The sequence below is a fragment of the Athene cunicularia genome (genome assembly GCF_003259725.1).
Source record: "Athene cunicularia isolate RWA chromosome 7 unlocalized genomic scaffold, athCun1 chr7_part1, whole genome shotgun sequence".
Lineage (NCBI taxonomy): Eukaryota > Metazoa > Chordata > Aves > Strigiformes > Strigidae > Athene > Athene cunicularia.
Genome location: NW_020799107.1, coordinates 29,926,212 through 29,954,000, shown reverse-complemented (window position 1 = coordinate 29,954,000; position 27,789 = coordinate 29,926,212). Strand labels below are relative to the sequence as shown.

At 37.2% G+C, this 27,789-nt stretch overlaps 1 protein-coding gene across 11 annotated transcripts in view; it reads left to right on the top strand.

Moving 5' to 3' along the window:
* Window positions 1–27,789, top strand: part of NCKAP5 (NCK associated protein 5) — a 384,106-nt gene that overhangs the window by 316,363 nt on the left and 39,954 nt on the right. For 9 of the 11 annotated variants that reach the window (XM_026852923.1, XM_026852921.1, XM_026852922.1 and 6 more), the window contains 5 exons: window positions 1,001–1,105; window positions 4,257–4,448; window positions 4,947–8,800; window positions 9,485–9,662; window positions 13,941–14,019. In XM_026852923.1, coding sequence (XP_026708724.1) covers window positions 1,001–1,105; window positions 4,257–4,448; window positions 4,947–8,800; window positions 9,485–9,662; window positions 13,941–14,019 — 4,408 coding nt within the window. The remainder of the gene's footprint in view (window positions 1–1,000; window positions 1,106–4,256; window positions 4,449–4,946; window positions 8,801–9,484; window positions 9,663–13,940; window positions 14,020–27,789) is intronic. The other 2 variants (XM_026852927.1, XM_026852932.1) reach the window with 2 other exon arrangements.

The window sequence follows — 27,789 nt, the reverse complement described above, 5'->3', positions numbered from 1 at the left end:
TTTAAGCTGAGCACCCTGTGTTGAGGAGGGGGCAGATGTGGTCTCTCAGGTTGCAAGCATGGAGAATTTATGGGAAAATGAAAAGAGCCTGATCCAAAGTCCTTTTGTTTTGTTTTGTAAGTCCTTTTTCATTGATTTCAATGGACTGTGAGTCAGATCCATGCTGCCTTCTACATGATATGTTGGTCCGATGACTGACAAGACTGCAGATATTTTTTCTTTTGAAGTCATCGGCCAAGACATTCACATAAATCATGGATTTTATTGAAACTGTAATTAAAACAAATCAGACTTAATGCACACTGAAAGCCTTAGTAATTAGTATACAGGTGGACATGGAGGAAAAGGCACAAGCTTAACCATCCTTCCATGCAAAACTGAAAAAAGAACTGTGTATATAATCGAACAGCATGTGAATATTAATGCACAAATTCCTCTGAGTCCCTAGCTCCCTGATGCAATTATTTTCTATTCACATTAATTGTTCCTAACAGATGACATTAATGACTTTGAGTTAAAATGTGTGCAAAGGAGGCCTTCAGCAGATCAATGCTGTTTAAAAATAGGGTCACTTTTGCAATCATTCACTCAAAGTGTAACAGCTCGTAAATAAAACAACATTAACATGTTGATTGATTTATAAATGTTAATTTTGTAGTTCATTTTTATGCTTTCTTCCTGAAACCTGTCAAACTCTGTGGATAATGGTGAGGCTTGTGTTCATTTGTCATTGTTGCATGTGAAGTAATGATAAGTTGCAAAACAGTGACTAGAAGAAAAAGTAGAGTTTGTTTTGAATGAAGAATGATCTGTTCTGCAGACAGGAAGTCTTAGACAAAGTAAGCACAAAGGGCAACGTTTCAAATGAGAACAAATCCTCATGTACCTCAGGGTCTTCATTTCCCTTGAAATTTAACAAGAGTTTGGAATTTTAAAAATGCTGATCTGCTTCATATTTGGCAAATGCTTATGCTTTTCTCATTCCCTTCTGCCCCCCCAGAAACTCCATTCACGCATCTTAGACCTCTCACCTGGAGATTTACTTTCAGAAGTAGAACGAAGCAGAAGCCTGATGCAGTCTCGAACTGCTGATGTTCAGATTCACGTGAGTTTTTGTGCCGTCCTTGTACCCCTCATTTGGAACCCTCCTTTTCCCCTCTGAAGTCTGATGTCAGGGATGAGCCATAAAGCTGATCTCTGAATTGAAACACTGTTGAGGCAGATAACAATACTTCTTCTTCCTTCTGTTCTCTGAAATTCAATATTGTGTCCTCAGTTGATATAGTAAGCAGATAGTGTCACTCTGTGCCAAAAAGCATAAATCTTAGCAGTGCCCCCAGTATACCTTTTTGGGTATTGATTACATCTCAGGATCTCTGAGAAATGGTCAAGGAGCTTTTTATTAAAGCCCATACACAGTATTATTCATCCTACTTTTATGATATATTATGTATGAACTTTTAAAAATTCATGGGCTCTGCATTTTTTTTTTTTAGATGGGGTTAGCTTTGTGCTTATTTGGCAAAATGTTAGCCAGTGTGGCTTTCATGTTTCATTGTCAAAGAGAAAAGTAGCTTAAAAAACAAAAGTCACACAAAGATAGGGGGAAACAAAGAGGACAAGAACAGAACATTGAACCTGTATGTGCCTTTGATCTTGAAGTATAGTAGTGTCCACAAAAATGTAATCTCCTTTGTAATACATACTTTAATGAAAAGGCATTGTTTCAAAGGCTCACAAAAATGCTAACGACCCTTTGCATTATATGTAATTAAGCCTTCAGGTTAGGGTTTTCTAATATAGAGTTTTATGTCTTTAATAGTGTGATTCTTAAAATTTTCTGTGATTTCTAGCAAAAAATATGTATTTCAATTGTAATACTACATTCAGGCCTTTTTACTCTAATTTCATTAAAGGTAATAACTTAAGAGTCGTCATTGCAAAAAACTAAAATTTTGCCATGTCAGTTATTATACCCATATGCAAGTTAAATATATTTAATTAATGCATCATAAACACACTATTCAAAGTACTCTCTCAGATAATTTAGAGAATAAAGGCAAATTGCAGGAGAAAATTCCACTCTCTCTTTAATGGTCTGAATGCAATCTAGAAATGGGGTAGGTATCCTACTTCAGAATATGTAATGGCATGATATTTTTTGCACATTTTCTCATCTCTTAAACAATAGAGATGATTATAGTAATATACTGTCCTTTTGCTTTGCTTAGATATCTCCATTTTTCCCATTGCTCAAACTGTAGGACCAAATGCCTCTCTCCTCTCTTTAGGTGCAATGGAAATGAGGAGAGGGGATGGAAAGGCTCTTAGACCAGCTGAAGATGACAGGAAGGGAAGGCAGTATTGTCAGTATGCTGTGATCTCCTCTTGTCTCCTACAGGAGATTCTTATAGGAAAGGATTTTACAGGCATCCTTCCCTTAAACACTGTGATGACTGGGACATAGCCTAGTATAAAGGGCAGAAATTTGACATGACATGTTTTCCCAATGCCACAGCAGAAAGGCAACGAAATAGCCAGAACAAGCGGATGCTGCCATCGGCCTCTGTACAGTCAACCTTACAGGGAGTGACACCGTCAGAGCTGAGAAAGCTGATGAGAGAGGGTATCCCATGGGAACCATGATGTCAGAAATAAAGAGTAATTTGTCTCAACAAAGCGAGAAAGTCTGTTTCAGAGCCAAAAACACAGACATCAGCCTGCTTCTGATGCTGAAAGATGTATTCTTCCCAGAGCCAGGGTATCCAGTGTATTTAAAGGCTATTCCTCCTGCATCCATTTGACTTCCTAGGAGAACATGTACCAATAACTCCCAGAGGTGAAATGTGCTCTTGCTACCTCTAAATGATTTTCCCATTCATAGGTTTTGCCTGTGACAGAGAGTAATGATTTGCCCTGTAGTTACGTTTGTCAAAAACAGAACATTATTATGTCAGTTGAGCAATGAACAGCTGTACTGATGAACTCCTCAGCAGTAAAAATCCTGCTCTCTCCCATTTAACTGAAAAAAGGTTCAACCCTAGTAGTAATAAATGGGAGGACATGGGGGAATAAGTGGAAGAAATTAGCAGAAGGCCAACAAACATGTTAGGGTATGAAAAGCGCCTACAAATTGAGCATTTTTCCAGAGATTTGCACGAAGAAGCTGTGTCTACTGCATATACGGATTTGGTAATTGTGTTGTGGATTAAATAACTTTATATTTCCTGTGTCTTCCTTCCTGAATATAAAGGTAAAATTTTCATCTAAGCAAAATTAATTTGGGAAATACCTACATTAAAAAATCAGTAAATATTGTCTGAGCTTGTCTTAATGAAATCTAAAGCAAAGTTTTATAAAAGAGAGTCATGTCACTCTGTCTGGTGTTCCTGGTAATTAAGAATATCTCTGATTCTGTAAGGAAACTGGAGAATAGTATAACAGAATGGTGCAGGCACTTAACATTAAAGAAGCTCTAACACTGTTAGGCACAAGAGTATTAGTTTGAAAACAAATTAAAGGCATCCTAGATACTTCTACAGAGGTTTAATATTTTACCTAAAGTGCTATCTGCTCTTCATTACTCTTTTCCTCAAAGCTGGCACTTAGTCACAGTCAGCTGAAATTGCATTTGGAGAGGGGCGATAACTACACAAGTACTAAAGGCAGCCATAAAGTGTCAATAAATTGCATAAGCAAGAGGCTTCAACTGTCTGCGAGCGACACAAAGATGGATTGTCCTACGTCAGAGAGTTTCTTAGACAAAGCTTTGAACTAGATAGGAGACCAAAATTAGACTGTAATGGAGAGATTCCATTCTCAGTGGACATTCTGGTTGGGATACTAAATTAATTTACCTTGTCCAGGGTGTACAGCCTCATCTGTTACATTGTAGGGCTATAATGCAGTTGTCAAGATGTACTTGTATTCTTATAACTTTGTTGTCTGTATCTTACTGGAGCACACTGCTTATGTACAAAGCATAATTCAAATAGACTCAGAATAATCTTTAGCAAAAGAAGAGCAGAATACTGGCTCAAGAATAAAAAAGAAAACATGGAGGACTGTGGATTTTTCCACCGCCAAATGAAAGTGTTAACAATTTTAAATTTAGTTCTCTCTATTAAATTCACCAGGTATTAATGGCACAACAGGAAGGTGCAAGTAGCTTACGTGCTTTTTCTTTGTCCTTCTTAATCAAGGGGAAGTGCTCTTTTTCCACACATAAGATATTTCTATTTCTTCTTATATTTTAGGAATGCCAGAAGAACGTGAAATCCAGTATACCTGTGTTGAAATGCCAGGGTCAATTAAATATGACAGGTCCTAGCCGCCTGTATCCCCGGAGTAGCTGCAGTAGCAGTGAAATCTCCCTCTCAAGTGCTTGCAGTGAATATTCCAGTGGTTCCTCCTACACTTGGAATGATGGAAAGACATGCAGCAAAAGGGTAAATCAAATTAATTTTCTCTCATATATTATCTTAAATTCATATGAAGCAAGATGAATTGAAAAGCTGTCTATCTTGGCTTTTTTTTTCACTTTCTTCTCTCTTTTATGTTTAAAACAGTTGTCACTAAACTCAGTAAGGCTCCTCTCCCCAATGTCTTACTCCTTCTCAGTCTTTTTTAATTTTTGTTAACAATTCCTTTATCACTCCAATTTGCTCACAGTTTCCTCATTTATTCTGACATTTATTCTGTCTTTCACAATCCAAATTGTTCTTCTTCTTTATCTTAATCCTTCCATTCATATTGTTCTTCCTTGAGGTGCTTTCACTGCAGCCTTCACACCACTATGAAATCCTTTATTAAAAAAGAACATTGCTATTAATAGCAGTGGATGAAATGTAATGCCCTATGCAACTCCTAAATCTCTTTACTAAAATGGTAACGCTTTTTATAACAGCACTTGTGAGTAATATGTGAGTTTTATTTTGTTTTAACAGTCATCTATGAGCTGGGATAAAAGAATAAGCATCGGGTCTTCGCTCCCAAGCAACCTCTCAAGTCCTGCAGATGATCTACCTCCAACTCGTATCAAGGAAAATCATATCTTAGAAGGGCTGAAGAAATTACAGAAGCAAAAAATACTACTTGAATCACCTTCAGTAATATCAAAATGGGGTTACAAAGATTGCATGAACTCCAATGAAGGAATATATTCCCCTGGAGTTAAATGTGGCAGCCATAATGAACAGACTCATTGTAAGCCAATGGAAATGGGAAGTATTTGCATTGAACATAACAAAACTTTCTCTTATGATTCAGATTCGCATGATGATGCAGATGATGACTCTTCATCTTTACTGTTGCTGCAGGAAGTACCAAGCAAAGACTGCAGGACCTATGGTAACAAATTAACTCACAGCATTTCTGACAGTCTCTTTGACTGGGATCCTAATAAGAAACATTTACCAGAAAGAAGTTCATATTTTAATTCAAAGGAAAGACCTGAAAAATTGACTAGTTTTGTCAGTGGATTTCAGGCAGAAGTAAAATCGTGCACCAGAGCAAAGCTGCCTGAGTTACAGTTAAATCAAAGCCATGCTAATAAAGGCTGGAAGGACCTTAATTTTCAACTTTCAGATACTGATGACAATGAAGTCTTGGATGAATTGCATATAGAAAGCAGTGATGAGAAAAGTCCATCAGATTTATTAGCAACTCCTTTTAATGAGAAGTACACAAAGACCTCTGACATGCTTAAAGTAACGGAGAATTCTCAGTTTGTATCTACTGATAAAGAGGAAAAACGAGTATCTGCTCACTCAGACATTAGGCCAAAGACATGTAATTTCATTAAACAACAAAAGGTTATAAAAAAGACCTCTTCTGAAGAGTGCATTACCATAATATTTGATGCTGAGGATGGTGAGCCTATTGAATTCAGCTCACATCAAACTGGAGTTGTCACTGTAACAAGAAATGAAATTTCAATCAACCAGGCACAAACGAGGTCCAGTACAGAATATACTGAACTTATACCTCAGGGAATGACTGATTTGCAGACAGGAACAAATGCTAGAAACTACACTGCTTTAGAGAGACCTGAAGATGAAACCGAGAAACAGATTGTTGCAGATAACACAGGTAATAAAAATACAGTTGTCCCCATGACCTACAGTGAATCTTCACAATGTGGAAGAGTGACACTGCAAAATACTCCACGACAAAAACTAGTGAAACCAGTGTATGATGTCTCATACAAGGCCAATTCAAGCTCCACTGTGCTTGCAGGAATCAGTCAAAAGCCAAACTTGACTAAAATACCTAGCAGAGGTAAATTTTCTCCACAAAAATCTGCTATGATGGAGGGTGAGGAGGCATCTGTACCTCAACCAGTGGGCCCTGCAACCCTTGAAAAATCACCTGCTCTGCCACCTGTAAAGCTTTCAAGATTCAAAAAGGCACAAAGCCCACCTCGTAATTTTGACTCAAAAGTCGACTTCCAGGTCCCAAAGCCCCCTGCCCACCTTCTGCCTGGCTTGAAACGTCCAAGCAGAGGCAGTGGGTCAAAGTATCCAAAGAGTCAGAGTCCAGCATCACCACTGTTGCCTCAGCACCTTACAGAGCCCAGTGACTATGGAGAACCTCCAACTAGAGACTTTCATTGTGATTTAGCAACTGTAGAAGCCCGATCACCATCCCCACCCCTTCCTCCAGGCAGGTCAACATCCCTGTTGGTTCGGCCTAGTTATGCTCATTCACCACCTGTAGCAGTAAAGTTAGGAGGAGCTGCTCCCAGTGAAACAGCAAAAAATATACTGAAGTCATCACCATTAAAAGGAACTGTGAACTCTGGCTTTCATAATCAATCTAGTCATGAAATGCAAGTGAAAAGTGTATCTTCTGGGGCCAAAATTGAATTATCTTGCCTTCAAGAAAATACAGAAGCAATTATGCAAAATAAGTGCATATCTCAGCAACCCCACAGTGCATGCCAAGGACTTTCCAAAGTTTCCACAAAACAAGTCTGCCCAAAAAACCCTAATCAGCTGGGTCTCCACAGGAATTGTGAATTTTCCAACACAGATTTTCAAACAGCCAGATCCTCTTCTCTAGGTTATCCGTCACTGGAAACAACTTTGTCACAAGACACATATTCCAGCAAAAAAGATATTTCCAGTGACAGTGGGGTGGATCAGCCACAAAAGATGCCAAACATTCTCCCTGCAACTCCTCAATGTCATACAACAAGCACAAGTGAGCCTTTACTATCTCAGGTAAACAATTCCCCGTTGTCAACACTGTTTCATGGTAGTGACACCGCACATGGTACCCAAAACTGTAATGAGAAAGGAATGAAAACCCGTCTCCCTGTAGGACTGAAATTATTTGTCAAATCTCCCCAGCTTCTCCGAAAGAGCTCTACTGTACCAGGGAAGCAGGAAAAAGACAGTATAAATGCAGCTTCCAAAAGTAATGTGAGTTCAAGTAAGTACAAGCAAAATGAATCTGCATGTGTAACCACTAGAAGTGCAATGGATGTTGAATTAAAAGACTCTAAGTCTGATACTGAAGTAAAAAATAATTTTACTGGGGGACTTGGTATGGATACAGCATCACCTCATTCACATGAAGACTGCAACTTGGTGGTAGACAGAGTAGATGGATTAGAAAACAAATTAGTGAAGAGATCTGTTTCTTCTAGCAACAAGTCGCACTTGAAGCCAGCTCTGGGCATGAATGGGGCAAAAGCTCGTAGTCAGAGTTTTAGCATTCATACTGGGGAAAAGCCATCTGTCCCTGTGACAGAAGGTCTCGGAAAAGTACGGACTCAGATTATTACAAACACTTCTGATAGAGGAAATTCTCTAACAAGGCAGAACTCAGCCATGGAAGGACTTCAAATCAAGGCCATTCCTGGGTCAGCAGTGACACCAGAGACTCTTTCATATACTCCTAAAACCACAGAAAATTCTTCCTCTAGACAGGGTCCTCTTGTAAATACAAGTAATTGCAATAGCCAGCATGGAAGCCCAAGCAAACTGCCCTTCAGATCGTCTTCAAAAGTGGACTTGTTTCCCAACACTTCAAAATGTGATGGAAACAAACCATTTTCTCAGAAAGATGCACGCAGTCTATCTGTCCAGAGTGAGAAAAGCACTGAAACTTTTAAACATGAAGCTCTGAGTAAAAAAAGTGTTCTGCCAGCAGAATTGGAGTTAGATGCGTCAGCTACTGTATCTTCCAAACAAATTTCATCGTTTCAGAGCTCAGATGGAATAAAGTGTCCTCATAAATTGGAAGCAACAAAGTCACAAAGACAGCAAATGTCTTTAAAGTTAGCAGAAGCCTCTGAAAAGGTTACTGATGTTTTGAGTTCACCGGCTCTACAACCTACAATAGAGGAGAAAGTCATGTTATGCATTCAAGAAAATGTGCAAAAGGGTCAGGGACAAACCAAATCTCCCACTGCAGAGACTAAACAAAAAACTGGCCCCTCTATAGCTAGTTGGTTTGGCTTTCGAAAGAGTAAGCTCCCAGCACTGAGTAACAGGAAAGCTGATGTTCCTAAAACAAAGGTAGAAAAAAAAGATGTAAAAGTTTCAGGATTTGGAATTAAGCAGGCAAAATTAGAAAGAAGAAAAGAAAAAAAGAAAACTGAACAACACTGTGACATGGAAAATGATATTAACAGGAAAACAGACAACGGTGACTTTTTAGCTGATGTCATGGAAAGCAAAATTATGAAACCGTCACAAGACATACCTAGTGAGATTGAGTGTGAACAAGGCAGAGGTTCCACCACAGCTTCATATTCACCAAAGGACAGTTTTATGAAAGAGCTTTTAAACAGGTAAAACTCTGGAACACAATTTAGGATGTGTTGTTTTACACTGTCGCTTTACAGGTGCCCAGATGCTAAATTCAATGTATGTTCCTGTTAGACTAAGAATGCATAGTAGCAAACAGTGAGTACACTATCAGGACTTTACAGGAAAAAGCATTGATAATAAGGTGATATTTTCGTGCATGTTACTTTGTTAACCAAACCAATGGACTTTGAAATTAAAGAATAGCAAGTTACATCCAAGTTGATAGAAATTCAGATCATTCCAGAAATCAAGAATCTAGGCAGATGGTGTGTAAAGATAGAGGATAATTAGGTACGTGTTTTAATGTACTCCATATATTATAGCCACCAAACATCTATTTGGTAACTAGTCAGAATTAATTACATTCCTAGCTACCAAAACCTTTGGCCACTGAAGAACTTACCAATTGTTACACTGTGTTTTCACGTTTGCCCCACAGCAGTCCCAAATATAATATAAATCATTATATGTGAAAGACTAAATTGATATACTACCTGAAATTGCAAGTGACAGATTTGATCAAGGCTAGTTAGAAACATTTATCACTCAAAGGTCTAGAGACAGAAAGATACAGAGAGGTTACTTTAAACATTAAAGGAATGGAAAAGTAGAGTGATTGAAGAAGGGCAATGTAATTTATCAGAGGAATCACTCTCTACCTGCAGAGTTGATAAGAAAGCAGCTCAGCAGACAGAAAGTGGATCAAATAATGTTTCCTACAGGAGTGTGTCGAAGGGCAGCTCCCAGGGCTCCTCTCTTCACGGCAACTCCATCAGCTCTCAAGGAAACCACAAGAAAAACAGCAACACAAAAGCTGATATGGAAATGCAGAATCAGACCCTGGTAAGTGCTTTAGTACACGAAAACATTATTACCTTCTTTTTAACTTCTGGATGTGTTCCTTATTGCCAGTACAGACAAACAGGATAATAACTGTTTATATATGATAGAAAGATTTTGTGTAGCTAGAGAATTGTGAATTAATACAAAAGTTAGCAGCTTGACTGTAGGCCAGATTAAACAGCTAGTCATGAAGATCCTACTGCTTCTGCTGGCAATTCAATTCCAGTGGAGATATATGCACAACGATGCTATAATCGTACTGTAGTAGAGTGAAATAATAGGACTATTTTATTTTTTTTCATTTTTTCCCCTTTCCCTGAAAATTGCATGCCAGTGTTGAACATTCCTCTGAACATTATAGAAAACATTAAGCCTAAAAAGTGCACTGCTGACGGGGAAAAAGCAAAGTATTTGACCACATTTGGGAATATTTGTCACTTAAGAGAGAGTCTTTCAAAAGCAAAAACGTACATTTGACCCATGTCTCTCTTTCTACCATGGAAAATCTCCCTGTTAATGCCCTGTAGTTAGTTTTATGACTCAATAAGGTACTAACTATACCTGATACTTTACTTTACCCAGAGAGTAGGAATGTTGCCGTTTAGAAGAAAAATCATTTTATTTTCTGTTAGCTGCTAGATTCTGGTTCTTGAAAGGTTATGTGAGTGGCTAGATTTTCTGCATCAAGAAGCGTATGCAGTCTAGGATTGTAGCCTAAAGTCAGGCTGAATGGGTGCCCTTCCTTGTGAAGTTTCTAATAATTAACCTTAGAATTCAGTGAGCAATTTCTTGCCTAGCAAGGGCCTTTCATGTGTTGTTTTAAAGTCCAAGTACCAGGAGAACAGAGATGTTTAAACTCAGTGAGCATTCTTTTCTCATTCCTGATAGCTGCTTTAACCATATTATTATGATTATTAACAGTAATCACACTTTTCACAGAACTGTCTGAAAATTTGTGCCAAATATAATACCGAACATGTAGTTGAGGCTATTACTTTTGTTGTTCTGATAAAACTGAGTTATCGAAGTACAGCACATGCAACTATTTCATGTGAGAGAATTTGAAATACGAATTCTTTGGGATGTGTTTCAAGGGTAAAACGAATTTCAAAAAGCTTCATAATGGGAACTGGAAAAACCCTTAGCTTAGTACTGACGTTTAGGATGCTTAAGGTTAAAGTATCCCACACATGGTTTCGACTTGAGGCAAATGTTTTTCTACTTCAATGCAGACGTCTTTCCTAAGAACATCTGCAAGGTCAGTTTTTAAAACTTATGGGGAACATATGCAGAATGAATGTGTTTGAAAACTTTTTCTTCCTGACTCCTGTGGTATCATCTCTTCTTTGAAAATGTAGATGTCTCCTGCATTATAAAACCACAAATTATAAGCATATCTAAGGCTGTCCTTGTAGTGTCACTGAAAGGAAACAGAGAGAATGAAAGTCTGGAAATGTGCAATATGCAGGAAATTCAATCCAACTGATCTAGAACTTTGATAGCAAAGCAGAGCCCCTTATCAGAGCCACTCAGTTTAACTATGCCCCATTTAATATGGTCCTGACAGCTTAGGGTATATCTTCACTGTACAGAAGTACAAAAAACTCTACACATTGCTTCTACACATTTCTTTCTAACTTATTATTTTCTAATGCTGCAATAATTTGCTGTGCTTTTTGTCTGTCATTTTGTGAAGTCTTTCTAACTGTAGCAATAATAGTCATTTAGGACTTCGGTTATATCTTCAAGAAACACACTTCATTTTATCAGAGAACTACAAAGATTATCCTTAATACACATAAATAATGGAGAAATGCTAATTATACTATTCGGTTTTTAAGGACATGTTAGTCATGGGGAAAAGGCATTACCTGTCCTATAACATACACACTTTTGTTCACTGGGAATCAGGGTAAATATATTTTTTATAAATCAGGAATATATTTTTATATTGTTTTTGAAGATTAATTACATTATATGCTTCATTTTTTTGAGTTTCATATTGTGGTTTTCTGTGGCACTTAATTCCTGAAAGAAATATCTACTGCCAAAAGACTGAGGACATCTAGAATAACAAGATTAAAGCCATGCTTACAGTTCTTAATGCTAATTTATGAAAGAGATATACCTTAAGATTCCACAGTATGTGATATTTCATCTTGTCCTCCAAACTGCTGCAAGAAAAACAATAGAAAGTCTTTAAATTCAAAGTTCATGCATCTTATTGCCATCATTTCCAGTTATTCTTACTTTGAAGCAGATTGCAAAAGACTGAGTAATAGCTGAGAATGAAAATGGTCACATGCAGTAGAATGGCCTGTTGTGCATTTTTTTGCTTGTAAAAAGACAAATTTAATGCTTTTGGAGAAAGAAGCATAAATATTTTGAAAAGCCCTAAACTAAGAAGATTTCTTTTCTTTGTTGAACAATGGAAAGTGCATTCAGTCGTACGGGTTCAGTGCTGAATCTGCTGTATTTCAAAACTGCATATCATACATATACTGCTTCTTTAAACCTGAACATAACATTTTTTAACATTAATTTTCTAGCAAGTTTTCCCTTTAAAGCCTATTTAATTTTTGATGATTACGTCTCTTCTCTTATGATGTGCCAGGTAAAGACTTGGGGCACTATTATGCCATAACATATGCACCAATTACCTCTGAATTCTGTTCATGGAAAGAACGTTATTGCTTGACTGCCACTGAATTTATGGAAAAAGCAATGTTCCACCAATGGCAGCCTTGTGCATTCACCTTCAGAGGGATATGCTTCCCGTTAGTGTTCATCAAAAAAGCACTTTGCTCTAAAGGCCAGCCAACAGAAATACATAATCCTTTAGCCCACACCAAGGATATTCCACATTCTCCAATACTTTTTCATGTCCTTGGCTGGAGCTTAAGGTGAGACACAATCATTTTTGTGCTGCACTGCTTCATTTCATCTTTGTGATTTTATTACAGCCCAGTGTAATTTAGAAAAGCCACGGGCTTTACTTTGTGAGGTAGAAGTGTGGCACCAAAATCAAGACACCAGGAGTTTTGTATAGCACTGTCTGTCTGCAGACAGTGTGTTTGGGGAATACCCAGAGATCTATCCTAATATTGTGAAATGTCACATCAGCAGCAAGCCACAGACCGCCATGCAGTCTGCAAATGTGAGAAATTGTGCTACCTGTAATTTGATGCCAAATGATCACATACTCTCCTCTTAATTTTCTTTAGCCTGAAGAACGTCATTTCAGAAGAAAAAATGTAATCAAATCTCTGGGATTGAGATTATAAATACACTTTTATAAATATAGAGAGTCTTACTGAGGCTAGTCACAAGAGGTCAATAGGGCTACTTGTGTAAGTCAGACAAGCAGAATATATACTGTGATCAAAGATATGTCATGCAGATTATGATAAATTCTACTGGTTTAGATAACAGAACACATTTAATAGTATTGTGAATGTGCTGTAAATAGATTAAAACAGCAGAGAGTGATTAACAAATAATTTAAGATCTCTGAGATATTGAAAGTAATTTTTTCTGCAGTGCTGGCTTTCCTCCTCTCATCACCCTGAAAGTATCTTCATTCTTGTTTGATTTATATAGCATGGCAGAAAAATGTGTCCCAGGATCTAAATTATGGGCACTGATGGCATGTAATGGAGGGGGTTTTCACTGTATGTTAGGAAGATACTCCGATTATATATACATTTGGAAACCAGGAATGCAGAACAGAGCGAAAATACACTTTCATGAGAAAAAATAGAATATCATGGGGATTTGCATAGCACATACTTGAATAACACATACAAGCTCTTAGTGTGCACTGCATTCTTAAATGAAATTTTCTCTTTGTTAGCTAATGGATGCTTTTAAACAAAGGTGGAAACAAAAATGCCAAAGTTCAGTGTCTGCAAACTGAACTACAGAGATACCACATCACATCTTGAGTTCACTTTGCTTCTAGCATAGAATGTGAAACATGGTATTTCTAGAGAGAAACAAACAAGAGGTCAGGAAAACTGAGCGGTTTGGGTTTGTTTTTTAAAATGCAGAAAAATACTTCTTTTTTGGAATTGCATCTTCCAAGAGTATTTTTTTGTGCTGCATATTTGCATTAAGGTACAGTTGATATCCTCAGGTATCATTCATAGAATGAGACAGGCTATATATGCCCTGTAACTTTACTCTGGTTTATTTCTGAAAAGATATGCTGTAGTTATCATGAAGCAACATAAACAGAGTCACAGATGTTCTTCACTTTTGTTGTTGTACTATGTACAGGCTAAAGTAGTCACAGAAAATCTGCAAGAAGAAGAGGAGGACACCATGACAAGGACTACATGTCAGAGTCATGTGATAGGTACAAAATTATATTTTACACTGGATTTTATTGCTTTCTCAGTTCTTGGAAAAAAACGTGTTTAATTCTCATTACTTTATTTGTTTGCCCACCTCATGTCAGCTTTAGCATTCATTTAGCTCTGTTCCTGGATAGCCTAATTTCACCAACTGTGTAGAAGATGAGTACATACCATTACCAACTGTGGATCAATGCAATGCTTGACATAAGGGCTTTGGAATCTGGCTAAAAAGAGATCATTTCACTCTCCAAAACCAATGGGTTACAGATAGTGGTTTAACTTGAGGGTTGTTATGCATGATATGTTCAGTGGGAATAATACTGATGTACTGTAACTCTGTCATCTGGCCTTGAATTAGTAAAATACAGAATAAAATTCTGAGTAGCGGAATAGTTACTGGAATAAACTAAACCAGAAGGAGTAGCAAACCAAGTGTCTGTTCAGAAGACCTTAAAGATGTTACTGAAAATAAAGTTCCCTTTGCTCTATGTTTCTCAGGAGGGTAGCACCATCTACCCTGCTTCTTGATTGACATGTACTAATTTTTAACTGCAGTATATGTTGAAATATGTAATAGGCAATGGAGGACAAAACAGAAGTCTGTTGGGGATCTGTATTAGATCAGTATGTCACCAATATAAGGAACTGACTCTGAATGTAGAAGATTCTCCTTTAGCAAGTTCTATCTGCAGTCAAAGACTGCAAGAGTTAAAATCTGATTCAGTGTTTTCAGGACACTGGAAGTGATTTTGCTAGCCAGAAACTCTTTCATTTCACTAATACTGTCAACCGAGTAAGTGGGGCTGAACAGAGGTATCGTGTCAAAACACGTTTCTCTTTGGGGTAATGGGAAAATGTTTGCATGCTTTATTGACTTGTACATCCTTCTCAGTCCCAAATTCAGCCAAGTAAACTCTGGCTGTCTTACTTGCAGAAAAGATCCTTAAACTCTTCCGTCTCTAAGAACCCAGCCATAACTTGGCTTCATTACAGCAACTAAATAACAAAAACTTTCAACAGTGCAGTGTAAGAGTCTCAGAGGATTCTCTGAGTGGGTAGGCACTAGCCCTGAAAAGAGAAATTCATGTTCCTCACTCTGTGAATAAAGAACTTACTTTCTGTTACTAGAAATTGCCCAGAAGAGAATAACTCACTTAAGATTGTTCAGAATTATTTTTCCTCAAACTGAAATAATTATTTTGCCTCTGCCCCAAAATTCTTAAAACTTTTACTTTGGATTGATGTGAATTATTTCGGTTTAATTTTTTATTCCAGATAGTGAGCAAGAGAAAACAACTATTTGCAGACCTTTTTTCTGAAAAGATACCAGTGCTTCCTTGGTGTTCATCAGTGTAATTGGTGGTTGTGGCTAGGACCTAATTGCTATGTATTCTGATACATTATTTTGTTATTATGTCCTGTAATATGTCATGCAGGTGGCTTTTGAGGTTGTTATTATTTTGCTTCTCCCACAGGCACCCAGTCTGAGTCTCTGACAGGACATAGTGGTTATGGAGCAGGTTGGTTGGCATTCCCCAAGTCAGATTTCAGTTGTGCCTTGAGTTCACAAGGCCCTCAGTTAGCTGGCAGAGGTCATCACTGTGGGTCCAGCACTCTTGTGCACTAAAGTCCTTTTTTGCAAAGACTTTTTTGTTCACTTTTTTCAGGGCTGATGACAGGAATAAAGTGACTGGTAGATCTGTGGCCCAGGTCTATACAAGTCCACAGTAGTGCTACTGAGATGCCAAGCAGTGCTACCCTTGGGAATTTCCTATAGCTTGTACAAAGACCTTTCCATCATATGAATTATACCAGTTGCCAAAAGCATCTTCTTTTCCCTAGACAGTGCTGTCTCTTAAAGATTCAACCCAGGATGCCACCTATCCCTAGTCCCCTGCGTCAGACCATCTAGAATAACTCAAGGAGTTTGCCCTGAGGTTGTTAACGTCAGGAAACTTTGATGACATTATACGCAATAGGTAGTACTGGCACAGTAGAAAGAATAGAAGTCTAAGCAAATTTGTTAACATTAGCACAGTGAGTCCTAATGCAGAATGTACCAGTCATTACTTATTTCAGCAGGACAAGCCCAAGCCTGGGAAATTAGATGCGTGAATCTAAGTGCACTTCCTGAATACTCCTAAATCAGTATCATGTTGTTTTATTCCACTCTCATCAGGTTATGGTTTATCTTACATCGGTATTTTTGCTGCTGCATGTCTGCATTGCTCTTTATGGATAACAAGCTTTCCTAGGTCTTGTTCAGATTCTTTTACCAAATTCCTTGATAGAGGTTCTGACATTTTTCTGATATAAAGGAAACTATGCAGCTTTAAGAAACACTCATTTGGAACATTTCCCATGTCAGCTTGTGATTTTTAGTCAAAAGCATACACAAGGAACAACTTTTGAAAATTATAAAGAACTTGTTGGTATGGAGAATTACCTGAAATGTGAGAGTGCCAAATTTGGCTTTCTTTGTTAGCAGCTCCTACGCTCCTGATTTTCAGAATCAGGAGGGAATAATACGTGAAGGACAGCTCTGTAAATGCTGTGCCTCAGTGCTGTCAAGCACGACAGTGAGCCAGATCCTTAGTCTGATCAAAGAGAGCAGTTTATGTTCCTGGTGGAGGCTTTTGATCTGTTGTTTTCATGGACAGTTTCTCAATGTTGGGGATTCTTCCAGAACAGGAACATCTTTGAAATCGTGAAAATTTCAGTAGGCTATAAATTCATTTCTTACTGCATTCTTCACCGTCGTAAACAGTTGTTTTAAGAATACAAAGTTCACTGTGGTTTTGTAGCTGAACTTTAATGACTTTTTTCTACTGGGTTTGATCCAAACTGTTAACAAAATACAGCTGAATGTATAGAAGATGTAGAAGGGCTATGATTAAGGAGGGAAGATGTTCTTTACATAATAGGAAAAGCACATGTTGCTGTAAAATGCCTAAATTGACATCAGATGCCCAGTTAGCTAATAAACAAGATACATGTAACTGAACAGTCTTCAAGGTTGGTATCATGTAAGACAATGCTGGTTCATCACTTTCTAATAATGAGATACTTCTGGGTGTGTTAAAAAAAAAGTGTAAAATGCCAGTTGCTAGGTTTTTAATTTATTGCCAGTTGTTGATCTAAACAAATTTAAGTATTTTGCTGACTCTTTGGATTTGCTAAATTGAAAGAATACAAGAATGCACAGTAATAAAATTTCCCTTCTAGTATACCTGTGTCTCAGGAACACATGATTGTTTCCATATGAAGCAGTCATTTATATTGTGCTATATTTAACTTAAGTATATATTTAAAACATTTTCTAAAATTTTAAAACAAAAATATGTTATACCCTGGATGCTTTTGCTGTACTGTCAGTGAGGATGCCAAATGTGGCCCTGGCAGCACAGATGCTATCTGTGCTTCCACTTCCCACAGACAGGAGACCTTAAGAATCCACGGGTATCACTTTTCAGGTCCAGTCATCTTCAGAGCTCCTTCCCCAAGCTCTTTGCAATAAAGCAGTTGGGTTTTGAAAGAATGATGAAGTGGGAAATGCTAAAGTACCTAGTAAGAGGAAGGACATGATAAAAAGGTTGACTCTCCTCTCATGTCATGAGAGACTCTGCAGCTCAGACAGGTACAGAAGGGTCTCTAAATATTCCTATAAATAAAATTCTTTTATTGAATGCAAAGACGATGTGTCAAGCTTCTGGCAGTATTGCTCCCATGTAAACATAAAAAAGCATTCATTTTACAAAGAAAAAGAATTCTGTTTCCCCCGAGGGAGTAGAAGTGTCAGTGTTTGTCTGGAATTTCCTCATTGTCACAGTGGCCAAAAAATTACAAGGCAGTTACAAATGACACCTTTACATTGAGAAGTTAATAATTGGACATCTTGAGAAGAAAGAAGCATTTTTGAGAAAGTTTAATGTTTTATATTTCAAGTACTGTTTCAAATTAGCAGCCACTCCTGGAAAAGTGTGATTGTATTAATTATAATGTATTAAGGGTTTTCATTGATAAACAGCTTTAAGGGAAAAGCCAAAAATCCATGGCATAAGCAAACGCTAATTACTGAAGAATTCATTCTTGCAGACAACTTCACATGAGAATACTATGGTATACAGTAACAGCCATACCAAAGACACTTTCCTTGATTCTAATATTCATTTCTAATGGCTAAAATACAGGCACCTTGAAGGAGCAAAAGTGGTTTTAGCTATAGAGGTCCCTACACAAATTAAAAATGTTCCTGACCTTGGTTTGTTTTTAGCAACCATCTATCTGTAATTAAGAGAAAAGTTAGTTGTAATTAATAATATCTTCCTTCAGTGTTGATATAAACCCATGCTGAAGCTGAAGGAGGAAAGATGGAGTATGCCATTTTCTCAGACATCAACACTTCGGTGATTTACCAAACACTGTGTTTAAAAGCTGCACAATAATCATTTCTCTGGGTCCAGTTTCCTTTTCTCTTTGTTGCCCCAAATGGGTGACAAATTTACTAGAGAAACGAGTCAACATTCAATATGCTTTTTGCTAATGATATATACTCCAGCTTCCCACAAACCACAATCTCAGCATATATTCACCTAAATAGGCTGCTGAGAGGTGTCTGAGAAGGTTTCAAGTCTATTCTTAAATTTATACTCAAGTTTCAATACGAAGAAAAAGGATTTTGGTTTTGACACAGATATTTCTGTGTGCAAATACGTTTATTCACTGTAGTGGATTTCCAGTGGTCATTTCTATCATTAGCAATTCCTAAATAAATCAAACAAGCACTTCTGGTCTAAAGCTCTCAAGTTTAGGGAGTATATGAAAGCATGGACAGTTCACCTAAAGGAAATACTTTATTGAACTGGAAAGTTTTTGTTTTCAGATGTTATCTTTAATATGTCATTGATTGAACTAAAAGACAAGATTCATTAATAAAAGCATGTTGAGCTTTGACATCAGGGACATCACTGCAGGTAGGTTTTTGTCCTTGAAATGACATCACTGGTAAAAATAAATTAAAAAAATCTGAATAGACCTGCAGTTTGCTTGAGCATTTTGGGTACTCTAGAGAGCAAATACTTGAGAACACAACAATTGGTAGTAGCAATTCAAAATATATCTCTGTGTTGTTGGTATTACCTACCCCACTGGAAGCACAAGATACTACCTACTGAAGTTGAATGGGGAATTAATTCCCTGAGGCAGGATGGGGTTACAATCCACAGTAGAAGGAGTCACAGTTCTTGAAAATAAATTATCTAACTGTGGCATTGACCCCTACTGTTTGTTTGGAGTATTTCAGGTGAAAGTCAGAGCCAGACAAAGATTATGAAGATAAATATAGTCAGAATTTTTGAAACTTTGAAGAAAGACTTGGGTCTAATTTTTGTCAAATTTTCATTAGAGGTCCAGGTCAGTTGCTCAAAATCGATTCATCCAACGTTAAATGTGAACCTTGTAGATACTGGCATTTTTTATAATACAGAGAAAATGCCTGCAGATACTTAAAAGGGGTTTGAAAGTGTCTCTGGATAGAGGGTTGGGCTTCCACACTATCAAAGCAGCATTAAAAGTGCATTGTAGACTTTGCTGCTTTGTGCTAGAACAAAAACACACACTGAGGTCAAGGGATTCTTTTGTAGCTCTGCTGTAGCCCAGCACTCAATTCCATTAAAGTTCTTGATAATCATCTGCCTTATAGCAGGTGTTATCATCGTTTTTTCTACTTTCCAAGAACAACCTTGCAGAACGGTTTTGCAGTTTAATTTAAAGGCAATCTGGTCAGAAAAAAAAGGAAGGTCTGTCTTTTAAGCAACTTTTGGGAGATTTATCTTCTTTAGAAAACATTGGGTTGAATCCTTTAGATGCCTGATGTTCCAGAAAGGAGGTGGTGTTGCTATTTTATATGTTGCATTGTGTTTTAAAGCCCACCCCTTTAAGCTTTATATGCAGCAAAGTGATCAAACTACATTTTCAATAGAAACCAGAAATGTCCTTCACAGCAAGTTTTACAGATAAGTTGCTATCACCTTTATAGCAATTTTACAGATATAATGATAGCATACGTAGGACATAAAACATATTTTAGATGTGAGTTTGACTTTAAGTGAAATGTCAGCACTATAATTATTTGTATTGAGGTTTCAAATACTAAAGATAATAGCCTTTTTTGTGTATTCTGATGCTGTGTTATTCAGCACCCAGTAGCCATACTATGAAACTATATATATATGATAATTAAAAAGCATACTTCATAAGCAGACTTTTCTATGAGGAGAAAGATCTGCATTCTTTCCAGTACCCTGGGTAATTTTGTTTATCTCTGACCCTTCTTTTCTTTCTGGTTCTGTGTGGTTTTTGCACAAATATACCCATTTACTGCCAAGACTATATTTTCTCACCTTTCCCCTTATGTTTGTTCACCTGCATTGTTTAAAACTGGTGGTCGCTCTTTACTGCTTGTGTGGTGCCCCAGTATTGCTCATCAGCTGACTCCCCACAAATCTAGACAACAACACAGAGCTTGCCCTTTTTGTTTCCATACCAATACCATTTCTAATCAACAGATCCTTGCTCCAGTGGCATCTGCCTTTTTTCTCTTGCTTTCTTTCTGAAATCTAGATCTGATGAACACCGGAACAGAAAGAGTATGTTTCAAATTTTATTTCTGAATGAGCCATTTAATGTACATACTCATAATGCTCAATAATAAAAGTTACTGTGGCCTATCCTAAAGCTTAGTGAAAAAAATAGCAGTTCATGTGCTTGTTTAATAAGCTTGCACCGAGCTTCCAGTAAGGGAAGAAAAAAATACTGGACACCCATATCTGCCAAACAAAAGACTTGGTTTTATCCACCATTATGTAAACTACTAAAACTTTGGGTGTTTTTACTGGAGTACTAAGCAAACAGCTGTTGAATTCATGTTTTCTTATTCTCAGGGAATGGAAATAGATGTGAAGGAAACAAACCTGATTAATGTGGTAAATACATTAAGTCTAACATGCATCATCCTAAAACATGTCCATTAAGCCTGACATATTTGAGCAAAGACATTTACATTAAAGAACCCTCAAAACCTGGAGACAGATTAGGTGAGGTCTGCAATGAATTACTGAGATAAAAGTAACTGAAGACGTGACAGAGGAAAGATGGTGAACAAATTGATCTGTGTTACAGCCTGTGCATTCAGTAAAGAGAGGTGATCTACATCACTGTGGAGAGGCAAAAGGATAATCTAGAAGTTGCTTAAATGTCAGGCAAATCCATGGATGCCTCTAATGCATTTAATGAAGAACAATATTCAACTGATAAAATGTCTTTTGACCACAAAAGAAATCCTCTTCTGTCATGAAGTCTCAATGCTTGAGAAAACAACTTATCACTGTCAGTGTTAATTCCTTTCACCAAGCCACTGATAGAAGTTGAGAAGAACTATTTAATGATCATCTTATCACTGATATAGCAGTTGAATCATTCATTTACACATGATCAGATAAAGGAAAAATGTTTGTTTTATCTTCCCTATCACCACCCAGTAAAGCTGTAGAATACCTAGAAGTCTCTACATGTGAGACTGCTGTCTGTAAAAGCAGTCAAACAAAACCAGTGTTCACTGAATCCATTTCCAGCCTGTGACTGTTCCTATTTTGAATCTGCATGCTCAGAAATGTTATGTTTTGCTACAAGTTGTGTTTAGGTATTAGTTGTTTCATGTTAGAATGGTACAATTATGCATGCATTTATTAGTACATCGGTAACAAAGCCATTTTCTAAAGCCCTGTGTGCATATGGAAGCTGAGAGGTAGGTGTTAAATCTGTAGGTGCTGACTGTATTGCTTTAGTAAGCGTGTTTCCTGGGCTGAAGCTTTGAAATGGGACTTCAGTGTAGCAGGCAGCTTAACAGCATGATCACTTGCTATATCTAACCAGCTTGGGTGTTAATCCAAAGGACTAGGTTCCCAATTGCTCAAACAATGATGAATTAATAAATACTAAAATAAGCTGCTTCCCTCTAGTAACATCAGGATCCAAACCCAGTGCTGCAAGGGGCCTGGAAGACATGGGAGATACCCTCACAACCTCTTTATCTATCGTGGTCTCACTGTCCTCAGAATACTCCAGACATGAGGCATGTGTGAAAGTGCACAAACAGAACTGAGCTCGGCTGAGTAAAAAGCAGTTACATTTGTACTTTCACTCACCTAAATACCTCTTTCAGTTCCTCAAAGTTTATGCAATTTCATACCTCTATCTAATATCCCCAAAGCATTTACATTTTAATGTGATTATCAAGCCTTCTTCCCCTTTTGTACTTCAAAATCTTCCTTTTCTGATCCTTCAACACCATTGAAATGACCTGTGTCTGTGGTTTACTTACTTTCCTGAATCAGAGTAGCTAAAATGAGGCATCACTGGGGGGAAATCTTGTTTGATAACCAGTAGGCATTACAAGAACTGATGATCTCGTGTGTAGAAACATACCCCTAGAAGCCCATAGGTTGGAAGTCCTCCTGCTCAGGGACTTCATCAGCTGAGTTTTAAATACCTTCAGGGACATTGTTCTAAATCTGTCTACAATGAATGTGCCATTTCTTTGGGAGGCTTTACACAACATTTAGCAGTTCTGTGTTCTTGTGCTGCAATATTCATGTTACTGAAGATTTGGTGTGGTCATGCTGTCGAGTGGCCTTCCAGGGCAGTGTGGAGCAGTGTTCAGCATTTACCATCCCAGGACTTGCTCATCAGGAACGATTCACAGTGGTGCATAAAGCTGATTGAATATCCTCTCCTTCTACTGAGTTGTTCTGTATCTTTTCAGTGGAATTTTATCAGCATGTGTTTTTTTGTATGGTTGAAAAGGTGACAGGCTACTCTGCAGAATGAAGAGAGCTGTGAGAGGCACAGTATTATGTGGGTTTGGGCGATGAGAAGTGGGATGAATAGTGTCTGCTGTACTGTGTTCTTGACTCTTGCTTGGCACTTGGGTATATCTGCAGATACTAATTTTGAAATGATGGTCTGCAGGAGCCTGTGATAATAGAGTGAAACTTTCTGTGTATTTTTCTCGTTGTTACTTACATGCCATGAAGATGATGGAGAACCTTGCCAATGTGAATGAGAAATAACATCCATTAGTGTCTTCTAATTTATGTCGGCTTACCTTCTTCACAGTCTGGCAAAGACAAATCATTTCTTTGTACTTCAAAAGATAGTACACATAGCACTTGTCTAATTGCCAATTCTGCTGCAGCATTGCTGCAGCTTACTGTCTAGCTTGTCTTCCTTCCATGGAGAGAATTAATATTTTGGATCAACACTTCCTTATTAGCCACAATGATTTGCTGTTAATTTCCTTCTTTGTCATTACTTTTATTCACCCAGAAATACCAGATTTTATCACTAGAACAAGAAATGTGTATTTTTATACATTATATATAGGATACAGTGTAATTATTTATTCTTCTAGATACTGAGAATCTGCTGGTCTCAGTGAGGCTTAAAATGCCAGTTAAACAGGATGGCTGGATTCTTCAACTCTGAAGTTAATGCTGCTGTGTTGATTTACAGTGTAGTCTGGCCCTATACTCGTTTTTATCATTCAAATCAGGACTGTGCCTGATTTTCATACTTATTACAGGATAGTACATGCCAGTATTCTCCATAACAGTATGAGCCCTTCTATTTGAAACTTTTCTACTTCACATGTTTTCTGCTTCTGACTATGACCATCTGTAGATGTCTGTATGGAGCTTCAGTCATGCATTTTCTATTATCTTAATTCATATACCTGAAGTACAACTGAGCAAACTGGAAAGCATTTTGAATTAGGATGTGTCATTTTAAACATTTGTTTCAACTGTGCTCATATGGACTTTGTGCTCCTTTTCTATGATGACATCTAGTAAGAGTTTTTATGAAAAATACATTTTCACCTGATTTACCAATTGTATTTGAGCTGTATCGGCATATGCCTTTCCAAATTCTCACTCTGAGGAAAGGATGCCTGTTCCTAATTTTGTTGTTCTCTTTGCCATTTTTAATTGAGTTTAAGGAGTTTGGATTCATGTCTTCAGTCAGAGACCTGACTTGTTGACATTTGATTGTGCAATTAGCCATCATAGCAGATCATAGAAAAACAGGCTCTTCTAAAAATATCACTATAATAGATAAATAATACGTATACAATTAGTGCACTCTTTTTAATAATAGGTGAACTGGAGAATATCTGTGTTTGGACAATCCACTGTTAGGAAAAGAAGAATAAATCAACAAATATATTTATAGTGAATAATTTCCCTACTTCCTGTCTTTCACAGGCAAAGAGGTCTAATATATTGTTTCAAAGTGGTCATTCTTACAAATGTTACATCAGTTACAAAAACATCATTTAACATTGCATAATTTTTTAATTTTTTTTTAAATAGACTTCCTGAAAAATATCTGTTATTCTTCTGGCTATAAATCATGATGGTATCTTATGAGCTCCTGCTTGCATGCAGTTAGTTTCATAGTGATTCAGCTGGTTTGGAGGAGCTGAACTAGAGTACCAAAATGGAAAGATTATAGTACACCTAGAAGTTATTCAAAGCTCTCAGTGCTCACTCTGTTAATGAGTTTTCACTTCATTAATTAAAAAATAAGATCAGTCTGTTTCAGGTGTGCATGTATATTGGTAATTTTATTAGTAGTACCCTTAAGTAAAGCCATCTTCAGGGCAGAACTAAAATTAAATTATTTAAAGCTTCATTTAATATTCACACGGCTTTCATTTCAGTCTTTTTTTGTACTAATAAACAAAAAGCAGTAATATTACTAAAATAAATACAGTATGTTCTCCTGTGCATTTGTAAAACCCAGAGCTTCCTATGCACTTAAAAATGGGTCTGTGTTTACCAGAGACAGCATTTATGCTTAAAGCACTCTCACTAGTCCTAGTTGGAAATAGAAAATCAAAGAGAGTATCTCGATGTGAGTGAAACCAAACGCCAATTTATAAGAAAGTTGCTTAAGCTCAGGTAAATCAGTGGTTCCATCCCATTATCCTTAAATGCACTCGTCAGAGAACAGAAACCCTCAGTGGAACACCCAAATACCAGCAGCAAATGCTCCCTTGGGCACTGTGTGCAGCCCATGTATCTGAGGCGCTGTGTGACCTCTTCTCTTTTGTAGCTGCAGTCTAATGCAGTTATTCCCAACTAAAATTAAGCCAGGTGCCTCTAATAATATTAGCAAAAACAGCAATCTTAATGCCGCTTCAAGTATTTTGCAGCTTGCTCTTAATTTCTGAATGGCCTTCAAAAAAGCTAGAGTAAAGGTATTTGTACAAAAGCATTATTCATTCAAGTGGCTGCAGGTTGGTTTTATACTGGTTGCCAAACTCCTTGGTTCTTAATCCCCACAATGTAATGGGGAGGTGTGATTAGCTCTGTATTTTAATATGAAGAACTGAGGCATAAAGAGCGAAAGAGATAGGCCTGGGTTACATGGAAAAGGCATGGCTGAGGCAGCCCTTAGCTAGCACCTGGGTAAATAATAAACTGACCTTTCTTGGGGTTTGCAACTTACAGGTACAATTTCTGAGAGCTGGGTTATGTCTTTTCTATTAGAGAATGGCAAATGAAGGGAAGCATCCATCCATGCCTTGTATGAGCAATGCCCAGGAGATGTTCCTCAGACAGTGTGCAAGTGTTGGCTCCCAACCTTTACATTTCAGGGTTATAAGGGAAACAGAAGGCTATTCTCAGTGAAAAAGCCTGGAAAAGCCACATTTTTGCATTGCGGGAGACCTGTTGCTTACCTTGGATCCACACCTTGCATCAGATGTGAGACTCTCTTTCTTCTCAGCTATTACTCATCTATAAGGATTTCTTAAAGATAGTTGCAAATCTGTAAGGCTGATTGGCAAGTGCAGAGGTAAAACCAAAGGGGGACATACAGCCAAAAAAGAAGAAGGATAACTCCCCGAAGTATTTGTAGTCTGACCTCATTGACAGCCAGGCTGCAGCTGGACTGCATTTAATTACTTTTTACACAGAGCTTGAAGTTGCTCTTCATGTGAATTACAAGTCTCAGTATTTTTTTTTCTAGTAGGACTAAAACTGTATCTATTTCTAATATCCTGTCTCCTGAGAAAAGTGATTAGATATTTAGAAAGTATAACAGTGTAATACAGAGAGATCATTCCAGACGTGATCAGTTGTGGGACTTCCCCAACTGGAAGCTGAATGTAAACCTTTGTTTTTAATAGACACTGAGAGATGTGGGGTAGAGAATTCCAAGATTTATCAGGGTTTTTTTTCCAACTCATTTAAAGTTTTGTTCTCTGTAACAACCCTGTTCCAAGTAGCTTGCCACCATTCTTTCTAAACATGCAAAGAAGGGATCTAAATACCTGGAGGGGGATGGGGAGCACTTATTGGAAAAAAAAAAAAAAAAAAGTCCAGATATAACTGCCAAATTGGGAGTACAAGATTATTAGTACTCACTAATAATTAAAACTAATATTTTGACTTACTGGTAGAATTGCATTTTAAGGTGGGACTGGAATTAAAATGAGGCAGCAATGATCTGTTTCAACTCAGAAAATAAATTTCAAAGATGGGATTGTGGTCATGGAAAGCTGTGAAGACAACTGTCAAACTATTGGACAAGTGACATATTGAAGTTGGTGGATTTTGAAAAAAAAAAAAAAAAGCTTGACTAAGAAGAAGCAATAGAAAGAACACTGAGTAAGTCAGTAAAGTCTGTATTTATTGTGATTTTTATTATTATTGTTATTATAAATAAGCATAAATTGTCATCTCAGATTGAAGCAGCCATGAATGAAGTTCACTTGTAGATCCATCATTTGAAAATACACTGCATAGTCCTCCTCCCATTTACCCTTCCTTAGTATACATTAAAAATAATTCCATTTTACCAGTGCAGTACCCATGGGAGTATCAGGGCTGTGAAAACTTGTATGATTTTTAGTTTTACCTAGGATAGCCTTCAGGGTTTTTTAATTTTGCATACTGGTTATACTTCAGGTCTAGATAGAAACCAATAATGCATTCATCTTTGACTAATTGGATCAAATTATGGTGTAAATCCAGAAGGAATAATCTACTTTAAATTGACGTTGATTTGGCAGAAATACAGTCATTTTTTTGTGGTTGCTTTAGCATTGCAGATGAAGAGAAGGATGTGCAAATAAAGAGATCTGTTTTGCCATCTGTAGTTTAAGTTCTTCCTGCCAATGCCACATGTAGCTTAAAGATGTTTATTAACTGATAAAGCAATTTTTCAGAGACCTATTTACATTTGAAATATTATTCTGAAAAAAAAAAAAAAAGGTATTAATTAATAATTTGGCATGTTTCAAAATACTAGAGAAATTATACTCCCTTTGTGTTTCAGAAGAAAACTGCTACATATTCTCTGGACCCTGTGTCAGTTTAGTAGAAAGTCTTGAACTTTCTACTGCAAAGAAAGGTAATTTGTTAGAATTTGGATATTCTGCTACTAATGGGAATTATACCCTTTCATTTTTAGTGTCATAGATAATACTTGAAGAAAGCCTTGAAGTGTTACATATCTCTCAAAACCTTCTTTCAAGGCTTGAGTCTGTACTGAAAACAGCTTGCTGGAAATTTCCCAGTGAAACTGTTCTTGATACATAGCTATTTTTGACTGATATTTTTTCCCTGAAAATGTTTGCTTTCTGTGGAAAATTCTGGTGGTTACTCAAAGGTTTCAGCTGAAATTTGTGTCAATCATGTGCAGTT